Raw genomic sequence first — 17323 nt, 5'->3', positions numbered from 1 at the left:
TAATAATAATAACTGTGTGTGTGTTTGTGTGTGTGTTATGTATGTGTAAACTGAACATGTGTGTTTTTGGAGTCTTGAGCTGTTTAAGTATAACGAGCCGCTCTCAGGATCTTTAGCGCATGTCAGACAGACATCAGAGTGCCCCCTGCAGGCTGGTCAGTGAAGTATCGTGGATCGTTACCCTCAATTACACTGGAAAAAAAGACAAAGAAGAGAAAGATGGTGGCAGTAACAATATAATGACCTCAGTCTGATGAGATAAAATCAAAAATAAACTGACTGAAATCAGAAATCACAGAAAGACAATAAAGTGCCTTAGACTGAAAACTGCATGCTAGGGTTAGAAAACATGAACTCTGCTGTTTTTCACTATATTTCACTACCAGAAGGCAACACTGCAGGCATTGAGGGCAGCTGCAAGTACCTGGGGATCCCACAGAAAAAAGGGAACCATGAAGAGGTCGCTATGAAAGCTGCAACCAACAAGTACCTGCAGAGGGTCAGGCAAGTCCTGAGGAGTCAGCTGAATGGTAAGAACAAGATCCGGGCCATCAACACCTGCCCGTGATCAGGTACCCTGCTGGGATAATAAGCTGGCCAAAGGAGGAGATAGAAGCCACTGACATCAAGACCAGGAAGCTCCTGACCATGCATGGAGGGTTTCACCCAAGGCCAGCACCCTGAGGCTGTACGCTAAGCGGAAGGAAGGGGGCCGGGGACTGGTGAGTGTCAGCACCACAGTCCAGGATGAGACAACGAACATCCAAGAATACATTGGGAAGATGGCCCCAACTGACCGAGTGCTCAGTGAATACCTCAGGCAGCAGAAACCCAAGAAAGAGGAGGGAGACGAGGAACCATCATGGAAGGACAGGCCCCTGCACGGTATGTACCACCGGCAGATAGAGGAGGTGGCTGATATCCAGAAATCCTACCAGTGGCTGGACAAAGCTGGACTGAAAGACAGCACAGAGGCACTAATCATGGCAGGAACAAGCTCTGAGCACAAGATCCATAGAGGCTGGGGTCTATCACACCAGGCAAGACCCCAGGTGCAGGCTGTGTAAAGATGCCCCAGAGACAATCCAGCACATAACAGCAGGGTGCAAGATGCTAGCAGGCAAGGCATACATGGAACGCCATAACCAAGTGGCTGGCATAGTATACAGAAACATCTGTGCTGAGTACGGCCTGGAAGTCCCGGACATAGTGGTGGTAGACAAACAGAAGAAGACAGCTGTAGTGATCGATGTAGCGATACTGAATGTCAGCAACATCAGGAAGAAGGAGGGTGAAGGTGACGGTGGTCCCAGTGGTAATCGGAGCACTAGGTGCGGTGACTCCCAAGCTAGGCGAGTGGCTCCAGCAGATCCCGGGAACAACATCGGAGATCTCTGTCCAGAAGAGCGCAGTCCTGGGAACAGCTAAGATACTGCGCAGGACCCTCAAGCTCCCAGGCCTCTGGTAGAGGACCCGAGCTTGAAGGATAAACCGCCCGCAGGGGCGAGTGGGGGATTTAATATACCTTACATTATATCACAGGAATGTATTACAGGTGTTTAATTGTAATTTATCATTATCATCTGAAACAAAGTGACCACAACTCTCAATTAATCAGTCTTGCCTTTGGTGTTAATGCATGAGTTTTAATTTTAGGATGATAGCTTCTCCACATTTCCAGTAGAGATGTTATGTGATTATGTTCCCTCCTGAGTCTCTGCAGCTGCATGAATCCAGATATTTAAATGCTCCTGTGTCTTTCCGCTCTGCAGGAGATCATCTTGAAGCGAGCAGCAGACATCGCTGAAGCGCTCTACAGCGTTCCCAGGAACCACAACCAGATCCCATCGCTGGGCAACACCGCCTCCCATGGCATGATGGGAGTCAACTCTTTCAGCGGGCAGCTCGCCGTCAACGTCTCTGAGACAACGCAAGGTATGAGCGGCCCGATAAATCCTGCAGGTGATGGGGGCAGAAGTGACATTAAAGGGGTGGCTGTGGTAACCCTGGTCACATGACACATTTTACGAGTACTCTACAGAGTCTACTACTAAGTCTACTAAGAAGGACTTTGGTGCACCGAGCGTTAGATTTGTGACCAGCTCAGAGCTGAATGTCACTTTGATGGACATGCGTGTCTTTGTCCTGTCTCCCTCCTCCCACCCAGATAGCTGCCTCTCCCCATCCCAAATAATGCCTTATGTTTCTTCCTGTTAAACAGAAGCTTTTCCTTCCCACTCTCACCAAGTGCTTGTTCAAAGTGGGTCTTCTGATTGTTTGGCTTTCTCTGTATTAATGTAGGGTATCTACCTTACAATATGAAGGACCTTATTTGGTGCTGCCTAAATAAAACTAAATTGAATGGACTGGAATAGAGGGATGAACAAAGAGTTAAACCATGAGAAGAACTGGAGTCTTCTGGATCATTCAGCAGTTCTGATTCAGCTCTAGTGTGCCCCTTTTCTGTGTTATAGGAACCACAAAAGGTTTGACATGTAGTTCAAGTTTTCTGTGAGATCCCAGCAGGAAGAATCTTTCACTGCAAATCTACAAATCCTCATGAATTTCTCTTGTAGCCCCACCCACTGTCGTCAGCTTTGGGACCACACATTTCCAGACTCAGATTCACCAGCACTCTGTCACCAGATGAATTAAAAACATCAAGCGGCCTTTCTCTTATTTTAACTGCTCCACCTCCTGTTTGTCTTTACTACACTCTGTCTGCTGAACTCAAGTCCATACTCTAGGATCTGATTGGCTACTACTACTACTCAAAGTTCAGCAAGGATTGTTGATGGTCGCATTACTAGGATGTTGTGATATGAAAGACCAATCTCATATGAACGATTATGTGAACGATTTTCCAAATTCCACTCTTCCTGAGCATGTGTATGTGGGTGGTGTGGTGGTTTAGCACTGTCGCCTCACAGCAAGAAGGTGCTGGGGTTGAATGCTTGTATGTCTCTCTGTGTTCGCCCTGTGATGGAAGGTGGACCTCTCCAGGGTGTACCCTGCCACTTGCCCAATTAAAGCAGGTGTAGGCTCCACCCCCCTCCAGCAGCTCCAAAGGATCTCCAGCAGAACTGGGATCAGCCCACCATCTGTTTCCTCTGCCTGTGAAACCAGGATGTTGCATTATCAGTTCTAAAGTGTTTAGGAGTTCAAATACTTGCTGAGAGGAACCTCCATGTACCGAAAACTCCACCTTTGGGGAAAAGTTACATGCAGCCTCATCTAGCATAAAACTAGCTTACTGCACTTAGTAATACTGCAGTGTTACTAACACTGTACTCTCTTCCAGTCGGCTACAGTCGAAACACCAGCAGTGTGTCACCGCGAGGATATGTACCAAGCTCCACCCCCCAACAGAGTAACTATGGCAACACAGTCAGCAACAGCATGAATGGCTACGGCAACACAGGCATGCCAAACCTTGGGGTGGCAACATCACCCGGTTTCCTCAATGGGTCCTCAGCCAATTCACCCTACGGCAGTAAGTATCAAGGTAAATGTACTACAGTACTACACCCACTACTACTAATACTCCTAGCAGTGCTACTACAACCACTACAAGGAATACTACTCATACTAATTACACTAATCCCTGTAGTGCTGGTCCTCTATCTTTGAACTTTGTAGTAATCAGGCCCCATCTTATCTTAATGACCTTGTAGTACCATATCACCCTATTAGAGCACTTCGCTCTCACACTGCAGGTCTACTTGTTGTTCCTAGAGTATTTAAAAGTAGAATGGGAGGGAGATTGATTGTTGTTTTTTCTCTGTATGTATTATTGTAAGGTCTACCTACAATACAAAGCGCCTTGAGGTGACTGTTGTTATGATTTGGCGCTGTGTAAATAAAACTGAATTGAATTGACTGGATAGTACATCATTCATGTAAGACAGAGCTAACCATGTTAACGGAGTGTAGTTTACTGTCCCATCACAGTTACTGGTTAAAATGGTTTCTGACCTGCTGTGTTCCAGTCGTTCCCTCCAGTCCCACCATGGCCGTCTCTAACTGTAACTCCTCGCATGGAGTTTTTTCCTTCTCGGCTGCCGTCAAACAGAAGAGCGCCTTTGCTCCCGTCGTTCGGCCGCCAGCTTCACCTCCTCCTCCACCCAACTGCTCCGCCAACAACGCCAATGGGCTGCAAGGTGAGACAGCAGCTCCTTGAGTCTACAAATTAAAACTCCTTCTTTCCGAAGTCAGTAGAAGTGTTAGGGACAGAAAGAATACTTCCCGGGACTGAAGACATACTTTGATCGTAGTATGATTGAACCTGTGACTAACAAAGCTTATGATTAAAACGAAATAGTACATTCATATTTTTATATTTTGTTTTCAAATTCCTTCATGTCTTTATGTCTTTATGCATGCTCAATCATCCAGGTAAGTAAATCTCTGGAGCGACGAAACGTTTCTCCCACTGAAAACGTTTAACGATTAACAGAATCAACTTTTGGAGATTCATGTCTTTAAACATGTAGATGTGGTGTAATTAAAGCGAGTGAGCCTCGAGAGTAACATGAAGCTGAACAGATGTTTGATTCAGTTTCATCTGCTCTTCTGTAAACAACCACATGTCTACAGACGAGTAAATGGAGTGAACACACACACACACAGACACACACGCTGGGTCGAGGTGGGTAACCCGAGTCCTGTTAGTATTGCATGAAGAGTGACAGGCCAATGCATGTTTTATTCACTACAACCCACAGATACATCCTCTAAACACACATGCCCACATGCATTAAACACACACACACTGACATCACACACTCTGGCAGCCAGTGTGTGTGATGTCAGTGTTTCTGACAGAGAGGTTTGTCGAGTGTTAAATATTCATGTTGCTCTCCGCCTTCGCCGAGGCAGAAAGGCCACAGTGTGTGTGTGTGTGTGTGTGTGTGTGTGTGTGTGTGTGTGTGTGGATCCATTTGCAGGGTGATGTGTAAATACAGTTTGAATGTTATTAATAGTTGCAGCTGCAGCAGCCAGAAACTGAGCATGAAATCAGTGATTCACCTTCAAACGAGCACCTGAGAAACAATTTCATCCTGACATCATTTCAACGTGGTTTCTAATTATTATTATTATTGTTGTTGTTGCTGTTATAAAATAATTTCATTTTGAAATCACTACTTGTGTTTTGTTTCTGTGAACATGTGCTTCATTTATCCCAGAACGTTTCAGTTTTTGTGAAGGAGTGAAGCGTCAGTCTACAGACATGTGTGTGTGTGTGCGTGCTTGTGTAATGAGCTGGTAAATTAAACTGCGGGCTGCTACATGCATTTTGTCGTTAACAGGAAGCTAATGAGGAATGATGTGTCATCATTTTCAGCTCAGATGTTTTTAAAAACTCATCAGATTCTTTAAGGTTTTATTCGAGTCACAACAGGGACAGGTGGGTGGAGTCAGTCTCTTCATCAACAAACCGTCCGTTTTGTTAACAGCTTATCCAACTTTAGGTTAGTTTGCATAAGACAAAGGAGGGCGGTGTACAGAATCAAAGAAGCAAAGCTCACCTGAAATCAGAGGAAGGAGGCATCTCATGATTATTTAAACGCTGCGGATCAAGTCCGACTGTCCTGAGACATTCCGGTGTGGAGGAAGGAAAACTGTACAATAAATAAACAGTTCATCATCAGGGAAGCATCATGTGACCTTTCCCTTTAACACACTGGTGAGGTTACTGAGGTCTGTGAAGGTTTACTGCTCAGGATGGACAGTGGGCCTTCTTCTTCTTCTCCTACAACAAAGAGAGCAGATTTAGAGCTGAGCTCGCCGTGAAACGGGATGTACGTGGGAGGATTTGTAGCCATGAATCACTCTGGATTGCACGGGATTTTGTCTCCCCGGGGCATTTCCACCATCCTGGAGTCAGCTCACATTCTTCTGAATCCTGTTGCGTGTCTCCATCAATAACAGGAAAAATATCTGACTCACAAACCAGGACGGCATCATCAAAACCATTTTGCCTGTCCAGGTGAAGTTTGACATGTGGCTACAAACCTGACTGACACAGCCAAGGCTTACGTTTCATTTTACTCTAAAGCGTTCCTCATCTGAACGATGCAGCCCATCATCCTTCTGCTTTTACTGACACACACTTGCTCACTGTAGGCTTCCTGTGTGTGTGTCAGTGGTTGTCTTCTTCTACCGTGTGTCCTTTTATGAATACACGTCAGTGCCCTAATCCCCCCTCCTCTTCCTCTGCTCGTCTCACTGTCCTTGCTTCTGCCGTCCTCTCCTGTCTTCTTAAAATGTTTCACAGCTGAGGTGGAAAATGCAGCTCTGCTACATCCTGTAGTGTCACTGTAACGACTGTCGCTGCTGAAACCTGCGCTGGAGCATGTCGGAGGCTGTAACCAGAGCGCAACGAATAATTCAAACTCATGTGAGACAGAAAAGGTTCCTCTGGAAACACGTGGAGTGTTAAATCTGCTCAGTTTGAATGTGGAACGTGTTTTCGTACAGTGAGCAGAGGTTGATGGAGAGGTTCACAGGTCAGAGTGTAAAACTCTTCCTTCACAGCACCTTTACTCTACATGACTCGTCCAACTGACCATTCACACTTCGATGAACCGAGAGCAGCTGTGGGTTCAGTATCTTGCCCAAGGTCACTTTAACACACAGAGACTGAAGGAGCCAGGACTCAAACCACCAGCCTTCTGATTACTAGCCAACCTGCTCTACCCGCTGAGCTAGAGCCACCCCAGGCCGACAGTTCAACGAGATAGCAGCATAAAAGCAAATGCGCATAAGATTTCATCGTGCATGTCTCACGACTTCCTGAAAAGATTTAGAGATCAATTAAAACCGCCGCCTCCTCTGACTAACCGCAGGGCGCTCCTTTCAGACGTGCAGAGGCCAAGTGGAGACTGTCCTGTAGTCTGACCAATCAGAAACAGAGATTCTGTTGGGACATCATGGATGCTACGAGCTAAGCATGAGATTGATTGGTTATCAGCCTACAGGTCACAGCAGCATCCTGATGGTTTGGGGGGGAGGAAGGACCAAAACTGTAGGGTTAGGACAAACATCTGCAGACGATGAACAAACCTGGACTCCATTACTGAGCTGAATACAGGCCAGACCATCACTCACTGAAACATCTGGATTAAAAACATGGTGTGAGCAAAGCTTTATTCAAACATGAGCAAAGTACTGATATTTTTTTTCATCTAATTAATTCTGTTTTGTTGTGGAAGTTGTTTAAATAAAGTGCAAACGCTCAGCGAGTGGGTTTAATCACATGCTGCAGAGAGCGCTCTGGTCAAACGCCAAAGCGGCCTCTGAAGATGGGCGCTCACGTCTTATATATGACCTATACCTCCCAGCTCAGCTCATCCTTGAACCTTCCCCCCAAGGAGAATTACGACCAGCCGTCACCTCTCTTACACGCAGTGCCTGGATGTCTCTGACCACATACAAGAATAGAATAGAATAGAATAGAATAGAATAGAATAGCTCTTTATTGTCATTGTTACAAAAACAATGAAAGGCAGTTTGGCATCTCTCCATGTGTGTAAAGTTCACAATAGCATAAGCATTTACACAACAGCACAGACAGTGTTGGCCCCATACAATGGCCCTGCTGTGAAGCTGTGATAAACACAAGGCCCACTTGTGATACTATCCTACATGCATACAACTACGTGATAAAGTGATGCTACTATTACTAAAGTGATATTGTCAAAACATGTGATCAATACATAGAATAAAGAAATTTCCACACCTGATGTTTGCTCTGCAGGTGTCACACCTGGCTGTCACTCAGTGACACACATCATTTCTGTTGTATGTTTATAATTAATGAATTCAAACCTCGTCTCTCTGCAGCCATGTCCGGCCTCGTCGTTCCTCCCATGTAGAAAACCTTCCTCCTCGTTCCTCACCTGTCTCCTCCCCCTCAGCCACGAGCACTAATCACCTCAGAGGAGGAGGGACCTGTGGCCTAAGGAGGCGGGGCCTCCGGCAGCAGCCAGTCGTCTGCGACTGGGCCGAGCCTCTAAGAAGAACCTGAGAAGGACTTTTTGTAGAGCAGCTTTCTGCGGGTGCTTTCAGCTGTCTGTAATTATTCTGATGTTATACTCTATGTTTGGGGGCGGGGTCATTCAATGTAAAAACTGTGATGTCACATCTAAGACTTGACTTCACTTAGTCTGCTTGTGATGTAATCTTAGTTGAAGAAATGGGAATCTAAAGAGGAGTGAGATTAAAGGCTTCAAATTACAGGACACAGTTATCAGTGTGTCTGTCATACCTAGCAATCGGGGTGCTAATGGTGCCCTTCATCAGCACCCTGATGAGGAGCAGACAATGAGTGACATGATAAACACCTCTGAAAGCACCTGAGTTCAGGTGAACCTCAGTGGGGGCAGGCAGAACACTCCCTGTTTTTTAAAATAATCCAGGACATCTCATCATCAAACCTTTGCCAACCTTTAGCCAAACTGAAGTGTCATATTTGAAGAACGTTTCAGAAAAGAGAGATGAACACAGAAGCAGCAGCACTGATTTCAGTTGGGCTGAAGGTTCGAGGGAGGTTCCTGTTACTTCTGCTGCTGCCAGACTCAGAACAGGGGGGACGAACAGGAAGCATAGCTATGAAAGGCTCCTTCCACTGAGAATTCACTAAAATCTGTTGCAGTATCCGGCGGCGTCCATGTTGCCATGAACAGTGTTTATTTTATCAGAAATTGCAGCAGGAATAATTTGAGGCCTTTAATCGTTTCAGTAACCTCAGCACATAAACTTCTGACCTCTGAAAGCACAACGATAAAACAATAAATGAAAAATATCAGTTTGTCCCTTGAAGTCCCGCCCTTCTTCTTTTAGCCCCGCCCTTGTACGTCTGTATTTTTTTTTATGCTTGCGCTGTTAAAAAAAAAAAAAATCCTGCATCCTGATACGCTACTGTAACTGTCTGTCTTCTTGTTCAGAGTTGTCTTTCTAACCGTAGCTCCTCCCACAACCCCAAAGCTCCTCCTATTCATTCAAGCCCCGCCCCGTGTGTTTTTCTCTGTGGGTTTTGTGATTTTTGCCAAAGTTGTAGCTGGCTGAATATTTATACGTCACTGTGGTTGATCACGCTGCCCCGCCCGTCACCAAAATCACGAGGGAAACTCTTTTGTAACATACAGATTATAAATATGTATTTATATCTGAGATTGTTTTGTATAAATGTCAAATCATGTCGTCTTCATGGGGTTTTAGACATGTGTGTGTATGTGGTGTTGCCACACTGAAAAACAACCATCGTTTTGTATTAAAAAACAAAAATGAATGTCTTCACACATTTATAGTGCTGTCAATCAAAGCTGACGTCCAATCAGCTCCACTCGTTTGGTTTCAGTTGTTTTTAATGTAACTCTTGTTCAATGACTGTTTGGCTGTTTGGAAATGATTTCTTCACAGTGAATAAAGACAGCAGGTTGCTCTGATCGACTCCAGCACTTTCTTCAAATAAAAGACAAAAACAAGCCAGTCAAAGCTGAGCATGTCAAATAAAATCAACCAATCACTGCAACGTGCTTAAACCTAATATTCAAGGTCAGCCTCTCCACACAGTAAGATCTCATTATATTCAGGAGTAGTGATGCAGACTGAGCTGCAGAAATAAACCAGCCTGATGTAGCAGAGGAGAGAAGCACGCTCATGTTTATGAGGTCAGAGAAGAACAAATGTGTTTGTGCATAACACGATTGTTGGTGGCAGAAGAAGGAACGAAACCAGCTGTGTCCAGGATAGGTTTGGTCCCCTAACATACCACCATCCTGCCTCCAGCCTAAACAGGAGTCCTTATCCCCCTCGTCCATGTTTTCAACCGAGGTGTCCAACTCCAGGCGTCAAGGGCCACCGTCCTGCAGGTTTTAGAGGTCACACTGGGCCTACAAACCTGAGTCACATGATTAGTTCATTACCAGGCCTCTGGAGAACTTCAAGACATGTTGAGGAGGTCATTTAGCCATTTAAAGCAGCTGTGATGGATCAAGGACACATTTAAAACCTGCAGGACACCGGCCCTCGAGGCCCTTGAGGTCCCCTGGTTTAAACAGTCAGAGTCAGACAGGACATCTTTGTGCTGCTGTGGTAGGTTATCTGCCTTCTTTCACCTCCCTCTCTTTACCAGGTAAAAAGTGCTTAAGGAGCACCTGAGACCACAGGTAGGGTTGTTCTCTATCACCTCCTCTTAGGTGCAGACGATCACAGTCAGTGGTCTGTTAGTCTGGAATGCAGAAAAGATGATGATCCAAAGTTCAGCTCACTGTTCAACAGTGTTGGTCAAGTTACTTGAAAAAAGTAATCAGTAACTAATTACTGTTTACTTCCCAAAAAACGTAATCCCCTTACTTTACTGATTACTTATTTTCAAAAGTAATTAATTACTTAGTTACTTTTTAAAAACACGATTTACAACCTGAGTAGGTGATAAAGCGATAGATCTTTCAGCCCAATTCTACTTTTTCTGCATAATCCATCATGAATGTAATCAGATGGAAAAGTCTCTTTTTAAAACTTGTTTTATTAGTTTTAATCTTTTAACTTTATGCATCAAGCAAAAATTTAATTATCTGCAACATTCACTGACTGGAAGAAATTAGTTTAACATTTAAACCTATTTTCTGCACATTCCAGCACATAAAATAAAATATTTTGTGTGTTTACACTCAGTCTTTCAAATATATGCAAGTAAAACACAGCAGAAAATAAATAAAGTCAAAGACTCAGCGGTCCTGTTGCTCTATATTCACCTGTAAAGCAGGAGTGGGGTAGGCGGAGGGTTACCCTGGTGCAGGTGTGCCGCGGTCAGTGGAAGAATCCGCGAGTTTCTCTGTGAATTTCCCATTACGTCGTAGCTACTCGGTGCTTGTTGGAAGTTTAGGGGTTTTTTTCGCTGTAAAAAGAAGTTTTCTTCCCACGCACAGCGGACACTAATGTTTTTGTCACTTTTTATGGAATCAAACTCAAAGTAAGGTCAGTACTTCCACGCTTTAAACGCTGCACGCTCATACTCTCTCTGCACTCGATATGTGATCCATTGTTGATCTGCACACAGCTGTTGTCACTAACGGCGCACTCGCTTACGTCACTGTCGTGAGACACTCTGCAAAAAAACCGCAGTTTTAGTAACGCAGTAACGCAGCATGCTTACAGGAAAGTAACGGTAATCTAATTACCTTTTTTGCTTACTTTACTCATTACTCGAAAAAAGTAATCGGATTACCATTACTGCCCATCTCGGCTGTTCAGATTACCAAGTAGTACAGCTCCCTAAGATTCAGGTGAAGGTGATTATTCCTGAAGAGCAAAAGAGAGGTAAATCTGTCAAAACGCTGTAATGAACCAAGGCAACAAGTTAGATTAGATTAGATAGGACTTTATTAATCCCTCGGGTGGGTTCCTCTGGGAAATTCGATTTCCAAAAAAGCACAGCACCGACAGAAGTTACAGAGTTATACACACACACATATATAAATACAGAGACAATATAAATAAAATATACGAAGGGGATAAATAGAATAAATAGGAATAAAAATAAAAATACAAGTGAATTGCACATTTCAAGTATTGAGTCTATTGCACCGTTGACTATTTACAAAAGTATTGCACAAGGTATTGCACAGTGAGGTGAAGAGGCACTACAGCTTAGTTGTTCCCCCCTCCTTTGTCCTCCTGTCTCCCCTCCCTCTCCCCTCCAGAGAGGAGTTAAACAGTCTGATGGCGTGTGGGACAAAGGAGTTTTTAAGTCTGTTAGTTCTTGTCTTTGGGAGAAGCAACCTGTCACTGAACAGACTCTTCTGGTTGTTTATGGCCGTGTGCAGAGGATGCCCAGCATTGTTCATAATGTCCATCAGTTTCTTTAGTGTCCTTTTCTCTGCCACTGTCACCAGAGTGTCCAGCTTCATGCCGACCACAGAGCTAGCCCTCCTGATCAGTTTCTCCAGCCTGGATGAGTCCTTCTTTGCTGTGCTGCTCCCCCAGCACACCACAGCATAGAAAAGTATCTTTAGTTTCAGCACCATAAAATGCTGACATCTTTTAGACATGTATGTGTTATTTATATTTTATCACAGTTTATTTCTGCCTGAATGAAGTCACAGAATGGTGGTACTTTTTAGATGGTACTACAGTTACATGTGCCCCAAAAAGGACTTATTTTGGGCAAGGGCACATCTGTGCGGCGGAGTGACCAGGAGAGGTAGTTGGGCAAGAAAGAGGTTCAGCTGGAGGAGACACACTGCAGACCTTCGCAGGTGGATAGCCATCAGGTATGCTGGTTGATAGCAGGTCAGGTGAGTGCCACACCCACAGATACACAGGAAGAAATAAGGACTGCAGGAGACTGCCAGTCAGTAAATGACTTTACAGCCAATTTTATATGAATCTGAGTTTATAATCTGAGATGAGAGCTTACTACTCTAACCCTCATTTTTGGCTATAAGACGTTGTAACAAGCGGTATTACGGCATAGCACAGCTAGAGGAGGTCACTTCTCACTATTGTGGCAGGAGGACTTGTGTGGTCTTGCTGTAGGTAGACCTCCTGACTAGCCTCCAAGTTTTCCGGTTAACTTCCAAGTTGCACATCCGCTAAACCTGCTGGCTGCCCATACCTCACCAGACCTCTGTTACAACGTTTGGGAATGTCAAGTCTATTCTTTCTTTAGTTCCCTGCAGGAAGGAATCTTGGAAACGGAGTGAGGTAATTGTGGTATAGAATAGAATAGAATAGAATGGAATAGAATTCAGCTTTACTGTCATTGCACACGTCACAAGGCAACGAAATGTAGTTTGCATCCATCCAGAAAGTGCTTTAGCTCTAATATAGATATATTACAGAAATGTGTCTGTTATAGGTGGGTACAAAATATGGGTCTATTATGGGTATGTTACAATGTACACGGTATGAGGGTATGTTATGAATATGCTATAAGTATGGACAGGCTGTAGCGAGTGTACATCTGCATAATAACAATAATTGATGTCAGTGGTTTGTTCAATATGGCAGGAGTACATGAATCTCAGATTTTGGAGGTTAATAACTCACCTGAAGCCGTTTTGTGTTAAACCAGCCTCACAAATACAGAGGATTCATCTTCAGCTCTGCTGTGCAGAAATGCTGCAGTTTCATGCATCTGCCTGTTTGTGCCTAACTGTACCTACAGCAATCCAACAACCTCCAGTTTAGCCTCTACAGTGTCACATGGGGTTGAGAACAGGCCCCATGGTTCAGGGTATCCCCAAGAAAAGTTCACTTTTTTCAAGATAAGGTAGCCTTCATTAGCTGGACAGTGGGAATATTCACATTATAGCAGCAAAATTAGAGGAGGCATATGTACACAATTTTTGTTAATGGAATCTTCCTGCTTAAAGTCTGTAGTCCTGACAATCTTAAAACTGTCAGGTTTCATCTCACAGCGTTAAAGGAGTCTGATGGGTTTCTCGTATAGCCAGAGTGAGCGCTGTGTCTGTTTGCTCGTCACAGATTCAGACATGCTGCTTATGATCTTAAAGCAAAGGATCTAAATCAAGGACAGGATCTCCAGGCACAGCAAGGATGAGGGGAATAGTCTGGGAATACCAGACTCAAGTTTTTGCAGATGGCAAAGTTGGTTTACAAGAAAATCAACCCCTTGGTTTGTTCATAAGCTTTGGGTTGTTACCAAAACTACGAAGCAGATGGGATAGAGTCTGCAGGGTGGCTGGGTTTAACCTTTAAGGCAGGGCAAGGAAACTCCACATTCAGAGGGAGCTTGAAGTAGCTAGATGCCTCACATCAGATATGAGGTTGTAAAAACATCTGATCAGGATGAGCTCACCACTCTCCTACCTCCGGTTCTGAGCATGTACAGGTCAGAGGAGACTCCAGGGGTTGAGCAGATGCTGGTTGACAAGATAAAAGAGATCATCACTGAGTTTTGGAAGGAATGAGTTCATCTACCCCATCCTGAATTCTCCTGTAGAGACAGTCAGCAGTGTGTCCACCTCCACCTCAGTGACATGGACTCTAAATACTACCAGCATCTTCAAACAGAGGATGAACAGAGGTCACATTCAAAGGAGGAACTTTCCTGACCTTACAGGAAAAGCATTCATAATCATTGGAACTGAACTTCCCAAACATCGGAGAAGTCTCTGTCTCAGAGCCTTTACCTCAGCCTCTCTGCACCAGCAGCACCTTCACCCACTCCATCCGCTCCAGAGACGGCTTCTTCCTACAACTAAACCACGTACATCACTGGAGTCTGCTGGATGGTTGTGTTTGCACGCCCACCACGCCTGTGGTAGAGCGTTTCTCTGTACTGTCTGTCGCTGTATTTGCCGTATTGATTCCTCTGCACCTCGTGCTGCATGTTACTTCGTTATAATCTCATTTATGTGAATGCAGAGTCAGACCAGAGGAGCAGAAGCTGGTGAGTTTTTGGTTCGTCGCCGTCACTCAGAGATCAATGAGATCCTCTAATTATTATTTATTATTTTGAACTCATCCATCCTCTGATGCTGACTTTTTCTACAGCTGTCACTTTAACCATTTTCTTTCATGCAGAACAAGTCTGTGTCGTTAACAATGTAAATCATGTGACGCTGCCTCTCTTATCATTTGTTTTTTCATATCTTCTGCTGCTTTTCTCCTATTCTGTTAAAAAATGATAATTAAAATCTGTTTTTGGTGCTGAGGACAGAAACTAGAGGAAGCGATTAATGAACTTTTGTTAAACAGCTCTGTTCCCTCAGCGGTCACAAAAGCACAAACAGGATTTGATTAAGATAAATCACTGATAACCCCAAAACCTCATTATTACACAGACTTTTATTTATTTCTCTTTGATTTCACCTCTCTTTATTTTTTATTTCCCTCCAGAAGAGTCACGGTTTGTTCTGGTTTTATGTCAGTTTGGGGTGTTTGACAGTTTTCATCTCTCAGACCAGTCTGGGTCCAGATCCTCTGCTTTAAGGTCACACTTCAAACTTTCCTCTGGACGAGGCACAGGGTTAGGGTCTCCATTTCTTCCTTGTCTTCAGCTGTGTGAATATTTCTCTGCATGCTTTCTGACGAGTGCGTTAGTAAGCTCCACCCAACTCTTTGTACCTGTATTTTGGGTGGGTACCTTTGGTAAGCTGTGGGAACGAGTCATTGTTTGAGCTGCTAAACCTTTCTGTGCTGGTCCAGCTCATTCTCAGCCTCCAGGCTCTCCATTCTCGTACAACACCTGACCTTCAGGGTTATGGTGCATATAGCAGTTAGGACATTTGCATTGTTACTGGTGTGAAGAAGAACCCAACCACAATCTTTCCATACGTCTAAAACAGCTGTTTTCAGCACCTAAACCTGAGGCCCATCTTCCCACCCTCCACCGCAGATCTGCCCCCACAACTCCTATCAATGGAGGCAGACTCCTATCCTCCTCTGTCACACCAACCTTCAGCATGTCTTCCTTCACTACATCCACGAACCTCCTCTGAGGTCTTTGTGTAACATTACATGATCATTACATGTTACTTTTCCATGACTGAAGTTACAGCGGTCAGTGTTTCAAGGTACAAAATGATAACACCTCGTGTCATGTTCATGGTACGTGTGGGTCTACCATCTTCATATATCTACTATAAACCTTTTTAGATTTCTGTGAGTCTTCAGAGGTCAGGTGCATTGTGGGAGATATCTGTGCGGCGTTTTGATCTTTCACTGCCTTGGTTATGATGACTCAACCGTGGCTTCACATCCTGCTGGGGACCAGGCGACCTTTGACCTCTGAGAAAGTGGTAACTGACTTGTATTAAAGGAACAGTTCAACATTTGAAAGTCCTGTTGTTTAAATGTTGAACTGCTCCTTTAAAAAGACTACAGACTTGTGTGTGTGTGCATGTGAACTGTCTCGCACACACACACACAGAGCTCTGGGGGTCTCCCTGAGGACCTGATTGAGAGCAGGGAGCTATTGTTGCCATGGCAGCGGCAGCTCCCCTCCTCCATCACCACTCGTTTTCTGTCTTTCATTGTTTTTATCCCTTCTTTCTTTTGTTGTCCTCTCTGCTTCCTGCAGATGTCTTTGTGTCACGATGCATTCAAAGTTTCCCACAATGCTTTGTGAAACGTAGCGTCCGGCCACAGGTCGCTAACACTCATACGTCAGCTGAGAGGAGTAACGCTTCAGGGCGTTTGTTCTGTGTGGGACAGCTGTACTGAAACACCATCTGCAGCGAACACCTCGGCATGGAGGGAGAGCTGGGTGGAGGCGGGTTGCAAAGCAGCAGGCAACAGCAGCTGAAGCAATTTATATAACCCCCACCTTCAGATGTGCTGAAGACCACCAGCTGATGTGGGCTGAAAAAAGCAAAGAAGACAACAACACTCAGACCCCCACCCTCAGACCTCCACCCTTGGGTTGGTGTCAAAGTGAGAGCTGAACTCCAGAGCAGCTGCTACAGGAAGATAAAATGATTGGCTACATTCAGACTGACCCGTCTGTTCAAAGCCAATAGCAGCTCATTATTCTTAGAGTGCTTGCTTCATTACACCAGATGTCCTGGGGTGGAGACAACACAGAGAATATCACATTTCATATTGCATATAGGTTTCAAACGCATCGTTCAGAGAGTGAGAATTTGAAAATAAAAGGAGAATATTTAGAACTTTTAATTCTCTCAGCCTGAGGATCATTACAGGAAACACCCCAGCATGGATGGGCTCGGACTTTGAGACGGATGTGGGGTTTCTGTAAGCGAACAAATGATTCTTTAAAAAGATTAAACGTGTGTTACTTACTCTGAGAAACACACTGAGGAGGACGACGAGGATGTTGGACTGCTCTTCATCCCGCTGCTGCGCTGTTTAAACCTGTTCGTCCGGGTGGTGCGTGCAGGTGTGTGCAGGTGTGTGCGTCTGCTCGTTGTGATGAATGTGTTGTTTACTTGCTGCTTCACACAACAGGAAGTGGAACTCTGCTGACTTCATGCTGAACACCTAAACGCTTCTCTCAGACTGATGCTCTCCATTACTGCTGATCAATGCTCGACCTATTGATTTGCCCGCTATTGATCAGTGGGCATCAACACACTCTGCGTCAATGTGTGTGTCTGTGACCTGTCTCACCTTGTCTAATCGTCCAATCAGGTTGTTTACATCAGCTGCTAACACAGACAAAAGGTGTGCGTATACATGTGTCCCACAGCCACATCCAGCTCGTTAACCCACCTGTTTCTACTTTAGAGTCGATTGGATCATCCAGAGTCACGTGACTTGCCTTTATGGGCGAGCTCAGAGAAGCCTTCTGACCTGTCTGTGGCTCCAAACTCCTTCCCAGAGTGATTTC

General features: G+C 44.7%; 1 protein-coding gene across 11 annotated transcripts in view; it reads left to right on the top strand.

The window, feature by feature from the left end:
• ebf3a (EBF transcription factor 3a) overlaps positions 1-9447 on the top strand; it is a 281532-nt gene extending 272085 nt beyond the window's left edge. For 9 of the 11 annotated variants that reach the window (XM_082544667.1, XM_082544664.1, XM_082544668.1 and 6 more), the window contains 4 exons: positions 1773-1935; positions 3302-3505; positions 3990-4160; positions 7846-9447. In XM_082544667.1, coding sequence (XP_082400793.1) covers positions 1773-1935; positions 3302-3505; positions 3990-4160; positions 7846-7877 — 570 coding nt within the window. In that variant the 3' untranslated portion in view covers positions 7878-9447. The remainder of the gene's footprint in view (positions 1-1772; positions 1936-3301; positions 3506-3989; positions 4161-7845) is intronic. The other 2 variants (XM_082544660.1, XM_082544669.1) reach the window with 1 other exon arrangement.
• Positions 9448-17323: the final 7876 nt, after the last annotated feature.

Source organism: Aulonocara stuartgranti (genome assembly GCF_965226115.1).
Source record: "Aulonocara stuartgranti genome assembly, chromosome: 8".
NCBI lineage: Eukaryota > Metazoa > Chordata > Actinopteri > Cichliformes > Cichlidae > Aulonocara > Aulonocara stuartgranti.
Note: the sequence above shows the minus strand (reverse complement) of the source record. Positions and strands in the feature narration are given on the sequence as shown.